Raw genomic sequence first — 7,156 nt, forward strand, 5'->3', positions numbered from 1 at the left:
ATATTTCACTAGTTGACTAATATCATTGAAATTAATTATAATGGATAGAATTTCCCCAACAGAAGTAAATGAAGTATTGGAGGGACAATATTTACATAGAGTTGACTAAGTATGGAGCGGTTTTCAAGGGAAAACAGCTGCTGATTGAGGTTTAAGCCACTTGCGATTTTCATGGCCGTTTTGGGAGCGTTTTTTCTGTAGTCAATGAAAAACAGCTCAAGAAGTGACATGAACTTATTCACGAGTTTTTTTTTTTACTCGGCCGTTTTGAAAAACAGCCACGTAAAAAACGCCCCGTCGGAACAGAACGCAGTGTTTCCCCATTGAAATCAATGGGCAGATGTTTGAAGGCGGTCTGCTTCTGAATTTTCAGCCTTTTTTGGGGATGTTTACAGCCCGAAAACAGCTGAAATCACTGTGAACATACCCTAATAAGATTCCCTAGTTTCAAGCGGCTTCAGATTCCCCTTAAATTTACCAGGGTGTTTTCACAGCACGAACTAAAACTTAGTGACAACTGAACCAGTACAGCTCAGGGGCATTCATTGTGCAGCGCAAGATGCCTGTTACAATAGGTGTGTGCCATGTGAAATAATACACATAGGTGTCCATAAACACTACCTGAAACTGAGACTGTATCATGCATCTAAAGACAAGTACCAGTTATCTCTAAGACGCCAGGGATATCATTTGTGAGAAATTGTTATAATTTATTTAGGTCACCTAGTTGCTTTCAAGACTTATATAACCACTAAAAGAAAAAGTGTGTACATGGCACCACTGTAAGAGACCACAGTGCAAAGTTCAGCTGTCCATAGAGGTAAATAATGTCACTAAATTGGGGAAAATCTACTATATAGAATGTCTTAGTTTGAAGATTGGCCCATGTCCCTTCCCGCCGCAGCCACTGACTGCTGGACAAACCCATTTTATGGTAATACCACATGAAAGTGTTACTAGTGAACATCCCATGTCTATAAAAAAAAAAAAAAAAAAAGTAAAAAACAAAGAAAAGTATTTTGAGAACGTTGGGAGGCTTAGAACTTCAGCAGCAATTTCTCACATTTTCAAGAAAACGTCCAAAAAAGTTTGGGACAGTTCAGAAGTGGCTTTGAGGGCCTTCTATATTAGCATGCCCCCATAAATCACACCATTTCAAAAGATTGCACCCCTCAAAGTAGCCAAAACCGCATTTAGAAAGTTTAACCCTTTAGGGGTTTTACAGGAATTAAAGCAAAGTGGAGGCAAAAATTTACAACATTTCATTTTAATTAAAATTTCTTTAACAGAATGTTACTAGAGAAACACAACTCAATTATTGCCCAGATTCTGCAGTTGAGAAATATCCCACATGTGGCCCTAGTGTTCTTATGGACTCAAACACAGGCCTCAATAGCAAAAGGAACACCTAAACCGTGTCAAAAGAGTGGAAACCACCCCAATAAGACACCATTTGGCAAATTACACCCCTCAAGGAATTTATCGAGGGGTATAGTGAGCATTTTCACCTCACAGGTTTCTTGCTGAATCTATTGGAATTAGGCACTGAAAATGTAAAATATGTTTTTTTTCCACAAAAAAGTATTCACAAGGAATAAAAGGAGACGCACCCCAACACGTGTAAAGCAATGAATCCTGCATATGGCAATACCCCATATGTGGTCATAAACTGCTGTTCGGACATGGCAGGAGTGCTGTTTGCCATGCAGATTTTGCTGTATTGTTTTTTTGGAGGCTGTCACATTTGCAAAGCCCCTGAGGGACCAATACAGGGGAAACCCCTTAAGTTATGCCATTTTGGAAACTACACTGCTAAGAGCATTCATCTAGGGGTGTAGTGAGCATTTTGACCCTACAGGCATTTCATAGATTCAGAATTATGCAGGGAGAATGAAATTTTCCAAAACCATCATTTTAGTTCCCAATTTTTACTTTTATAAGTCATAAAAGAAAACCACCACACAATTGGTTACTCAATTTCTCCAGATCATGGCACTACACCATATGTGGCCCTAAACTGCTGTCTGGCCACATGGCAGGGCTCAAATTGGAAGGAGCGTCATTTGGCCTGTAGCAAGCAGGTGGTGCTGGACTTGTGTTCGGGCTCCACGTTGTATTTGCAGAGCTCCCTTAGGCACCAGAGTACAGTGGAAACTGCGAGAAGTGGCCCCATTTTTGAGACTACACCCCTTAAGGCATATAATTTTCCTGCACAAATAACAGGGCTTAGGAGTTAGAGCACCACACGCATTTGAGGCATATTGGTGAGGTTTGCAGCATTTGTCCACAATTGCAGGGCTTTGAAGTCAAATAGTAAACCCTCCCCGCATTAAAAAAAAATAAAAAATAAAAATAAAAAAATTTGACCCCCATTTTGGAACCTACACCCCTTAAGGGGTGTAGTGAGCATTTTGACCCCACAGATACTTTTCTCATTAGATATTAATGCAGTGCAAAGTGAAGTGTGCAATTTTCCACGGATATGCCATTTTAGTGCACAATGCAGACAGATACCTCAAATTGTGAAGTGGGTTCTCCCGAGTATGGGAATGTTGTGTATGCACACTGCCATTTGTGCGGTCTGTAGGGAGCACAATCTGGAGTGCGGATTTTGCTTGGCAGTAGTTCCGTTTGGGGTTTTACTGGTATTTCAGTTAATGTGGGGACATATGTAAGCTGGGCAGAGTAAAATCAGAGCATAATAATGGGGTAAATAATTCATAGGTGTGTGTGTGGCCAGTGTTGCACTGACCAACGCTGCCCAATCTCATCCCACTTTTGGAACACACTGCATTTTGTATTGCAATATTCTGAGAGACAGAACTTTATTTTTTCGCCAACAGAGTTGTGTGAATGCATTTTTTTTTTTTTTTAAAGACAATCTTGTAGCCCTCATTGGTACCATTTTGGGGTACATGCAACCTTTGATCACCATTCTTTTTTTGGAAAGCAAAGCGACCAAAATATAGTTTGGGTCATTACGAACGTGGATATACCAAAATTTTAAGGTTAACTTTTCCTATAGTTAGAGAATTTTTTTATGTAACTGTATGTGGCATGTCATTAAGGGGTTAAATAAACTACACTTAATGCGAAAGCCAAGACAAAGACAGACCTCAGAATGATCTTAAGAAATGTACAGTGCAGCACATAAGTTGCTTATTTATTCATTTTTTTTAAAAACAAACATGTCAGAGCATAACGTCACAAGACAAACACGTAAAAGCATAAATAGTCTGTTCTCATAAAAACATTATAAAAGAGTAGGATTGTTTAAAAATGAAATTCTCTTGTCAGCGTCTTGTGTTTACCCAGTGATACCGGTCAACACGAGGACCTGAAAATGCAGCGGTCTGTCTGTAGGGTTTGTGAGCCCTGTGCTGAGGATAGTAGCCTGCAGGCTGGTGGTACCCATCATTTGGGTAGTTCTTTCGCCGATGAAATTGGGACCAAGTCTTCATAGGCTGGCTGTAATCTGGACACTGTACGAGAGACAAACCAGGGTTACATTTAAACATTTGTTGCTGCAGCACTAAGCAGACCAGTTGTACTCAGTGTTCCACCTAGTTGTAAAAGCAGTTTAACAATTAGCGTGGAATCACGTGCAGTTTATTGAAACAGGAGTGGATCCAACAAGCAGAAATGCTGGTCAAAAGTAGTGAAGACAGACTCCTACCGCTTCTATCCCCTTCCATGTTTACAACAGAAAAAAACCCTAGCCTAAAGTTAATCCAATCTGTATTTCTGGCACTCACTATATGGATCTGTAATATGGCTGTGTGACTAAACACACTTTTAAAAAAATAAAAAAAAAATTACAGGAGGGATTAGAACAGCACTTTCAAAAGGAAGGTCTTGGTTGAGGGCCTGTTTCATTGAAAACAGGGCCCTGGGCAAAAAAAAATTTGGCCTTCACCGATCAATATTTCTAAAACAGTTTCCTACAGGATTGATCTTGCATAAAGTATAACCAAACCCCCCCCCCCCACAAGTAGGGATGTCATCGCTATGATGCCATCACTTCCAGATTATGGAGTTTGAGGTGGTACTAGTCTGTCAAGTGAATGAGCTGCAGCAGTTTTTTTCCACTGCACAGAAGTTCTTCCATCCACCCGCAGGGAAACTCCATTCACGCAAGTCCCTTAATGCCCAGAGACGACAGGGGGGGGGGGGGGGGGAACGACACACACGCACACGCTATGGCTTATCGCTACATTACATTCAAAGTGCTCCTATGTTTTATCAGACAAAGTTGGAATCATTCACATTCGCAATTTTAAGCCAATACCAGGAATGAAGAAAATACACACCTTCATGTGGACCTGGTAGATACTGTTGGGATTGCTCACGGTGGGAATGGTCTTTGGTTCCTTTATGGCAGCTTCTTCATCTGAAGATGTCCCAGAGTGATAGTCAGAGGTGGCTTTCTCTACAGCGGTGCTGATTCTCTTAGACACATCACAGTCTTCTTTACCCATGAAACTCGCAATTGTGAAGGGGCAATTTTTCTCACCATATCTGTGCAGAAAGATGAATTCAAGATTACACCCTATATTTTGTACGTTGGCCACAAAAAAAAAAAAAAAAAAAAAAAAGTCTACCTGCAGCACACTTCAAATGGGTCCACCCATATGGTCATTTCCTTTGGCAGTCCAAGAGCCTCAAATTCTACACCACTTTCTGCACAGGCCTTCTCCAAGACAGAGTCAACTGACTGACACTTGTTAATTCTTATGCATCTGGAAGAGATTTTATTTAGACAGTCCGATTACAACCAGTAGCAGTCACACATGACCCAAGTAAACTCATCTCTCATCGTAGATAGATATTCAGATCTAAACATAACACATTCATTGTAGAACTTGTAGATGGAAAAATGTCCAGCCAACTTCTACACAGATCTACCAAAGTGACAGTCTACCCACATGGTACAGCTGCAGCAGAATTTGTCACCCGGTTTTATCCCCCAATGGACTGCAGCCAAACATCACATGCTAATGACAATAGGCATGACACTACTGTACAGTCTGGTCTCCATAGGTACAGTTTATAGCGGCTTCAACCCTCATTTATCTTTGTAGTAGTGTCTGTGTGGGAGATGAGTATTTGGATCCAATTTCACATTTATTTTTATTTTCTTATATAACTGAGGACTTTTATACTTCTATGCAATATTGACACCACGTTACTGTTACCTGGTTTATTACAGTCTTCCTTACGGCTTTAGGCACACCAATGCGTTAAACGTCCGTGTGACAGCCGTCATATAGACCGTGTGAAGGGTCCGTGAGAAAATAGGACAGGTCCTATTTTTTCACACATCCCTCCATAGACTCTAGTCTATGGGGGATGCGTGGTATTGCATCCCACAGAGCACGGATGCACCTCGGACGTGAAAGACAGCAATTTTTCACGTCCGAGATGCACAACGCCCGTGTTAATTTAGCCTAATCCTGCAGGATACCAGTTACTAGCTTCCTGCGTGAAGTTAACAAATTTCACACTTTTTTTGTCATATGCATAAATTGTATCTTTTCACCAAATGTCAATAAGTTGGTTTGAAACTAAATCACCACATCCTAGTGATACACAGAAGACGTCTAAGTGACAAGTTTCGATCTGGCAATAATGCAACCAACAGGCCATTGCACCATAGAATATGTGCGATTGTCACATCTAACCAGCATTTCACAACAGGTGCCATATAGGCCTTGAGGTACACCTGCTAAATCTTCAGTAGATCCTCCAATGAAGAGGATGGCTGTATAGTAGGTGGTAAACCACATGTCTGAGGAGAGTCCTTAGAGTATTATAAGGAGGAAGACATGAATCCAGCCTTATACATAAATACTACACCAAGAAAATTGGGAAAGGATCACAATAAAGTAGTAACGCTAGTGTCTGAATGTTATGCCAATGCTAGCCTGGTCAGTGAATTATATTACTTGGAGCCCATTCTATAGGAACTGGGTCTTCAGGCAACATGCTGGGAGGGTTATAGACAGACGTGTGTAATATTGGTGATTTTAGAGAACGCACATTTTACACATCTTACCGAAAAGCTTGTCCTTTTGATGGATTTTCTTCATACCAATGATTTTTATACCTTGCAAATAGTATGGTCGTCAGTTTGGCAGCAAATCTTTCTATTTTCTGCTTGCTCAGCTGCCTGTGCTTCTTCACCAGCATCGTGATGAAGACAACTGTGGCCGCAATTTCCTCCTTCATGATTTACTTTTATTAGTCTGGCACAGTGACAGGGGATGGATGAGCTGTGTAGAGAGGACACACACGATTTTTAGGGCATTTAATATTTCCCTATTGACTTCTAACTCACCTTGGCTTTTTTTTTTTTTTTTGTGGCAAAAAAGAAGTAAGTTATTAAAAAAAAAAAATAATTACTTATGGTTGATCCTTTCCCTATAAAAATGCATTAGCAAAGTGTAATCACCACCAAAAGTGACAATAGGTATTACTGCTAGCTCATGGCACTCACAAGCACCATAACAAAGCAATACACCAGCGATCGTCCTAACCGAAATGACCATAAGAACCTCATTGCAGAACTTTACAAACCACTGATCATTTGCCCACAGCCCAGAAGAGCCTCGTAGAGGGAGTGCACCACATACTGGCACAGGCTGGATTCACACACAGCATCTTTTTGCAGAGGTTCTACCTTTAGATTTCTCATCCCTTTTAAAACCTATATCTGGCTTCGGCTCAAAAGCCCACAACAAATAAGTGACGTGTGGATCTAGCCTAGAGTGGAGCACAAACAACAAGAGTTTGTGACAGCAGCCAACACCACATTAAGGCCCAGTTCACGGCTGTTTGACAAAAAATAAAAAAAAATAAAAACACACCAAAATTGCCTCCCACTGATTCCAATGGAAGGCAGAGGCAGAGGCAGAGGCAGAGGCATCCCCCCCCCCCCCGCCCCAGAAAATACACATCATGCTCCTCCATGCATTTCCATCTCTGACCTCCCATTGTCACCAATGGGAGGCAGAGAATGCAGTTTTCACAGCATTTTTTGCCCGCAGCGCTCAATGGCCACAGCCAAAAAACAAAGAAAGTGCAGACAGGTCAAAGCCTGCCTCAAAATTCCTGAAGGAACTTTGAGGCTTATTTTTCTGCCTGCTAAAAACTCAGT

General features: G+C 41.1%; 1 protein-coding gene across 1 annotated transcript; it reads right to left on the reverse strand.

Moving 5' to 3' along the window:
- Positions 1-3,196: 3,196 nt before the first annotated feature.
- Positions 3,197-6,264, reverse strand: BTG4 (BTG anti-proliferation factor 4). The gene is made up of 4 exons (XM_075838787.1): positions 6,056-6,264; positions 4,602-4,739; positions 4,311-4,518; positions 3,197-3,482 (listed from the first exon to the last, which is right to left on the reverse strand). The coding sequence occupies exons 1-4, from the start codon at positions 6,226-6,228 to the stop codon at positions 3,294-3,296; spliced, it is 708 nt and encodes a 235-aa protein (XP_075694902.1). The 5' UTR covers positions 6,229-6,264; the 3' UTR covers positions 3,197-3,293.
- Positions 6,265-7,156: the final 892 nt, after the last annotated feature.

The sequence above is a fragment of the Rhinoderma darwinii genome, chromosome 10, assembly GCF_050947455.1.
Source record: "Rhinoderma darwinii isolate aRhiDar2 chromosome 10, aRhiDar2.hap1, whole genome shotgun sequence".
Classification (NCBI taxonomy): Eukaryota; Metazoa; Chordata; class Amphibia; order Anura; family Rhinodermatidae; genus Rhinoderma; species Rhinoderma darwinii.

Bases quoted from the DNA above. Each gene is read 5' to 3' on its own strand.
- BTG4 (XM_075838787.1), bottom strand. From the start codon at position 6,228: ATGAAGGAGGAAATTGCGGCCACAGTTGTCTTCATCACGATGCTGGTG. The intron at 4,740-6,055 runs GTAAGATGTGTA...AATCTCTTCCAG, and splicing joins TCAAAAGGACAAGCTTTTCG to ATGCATAAGAATTAACAAGT. The intron at 4,519-4,601 runs GTAGACTTTTTT...CTTTCTGCACAG, and splicing joins CCATTTGAAGTGTGCTGCAG to ATATGGTGAGAAAAATTGCC.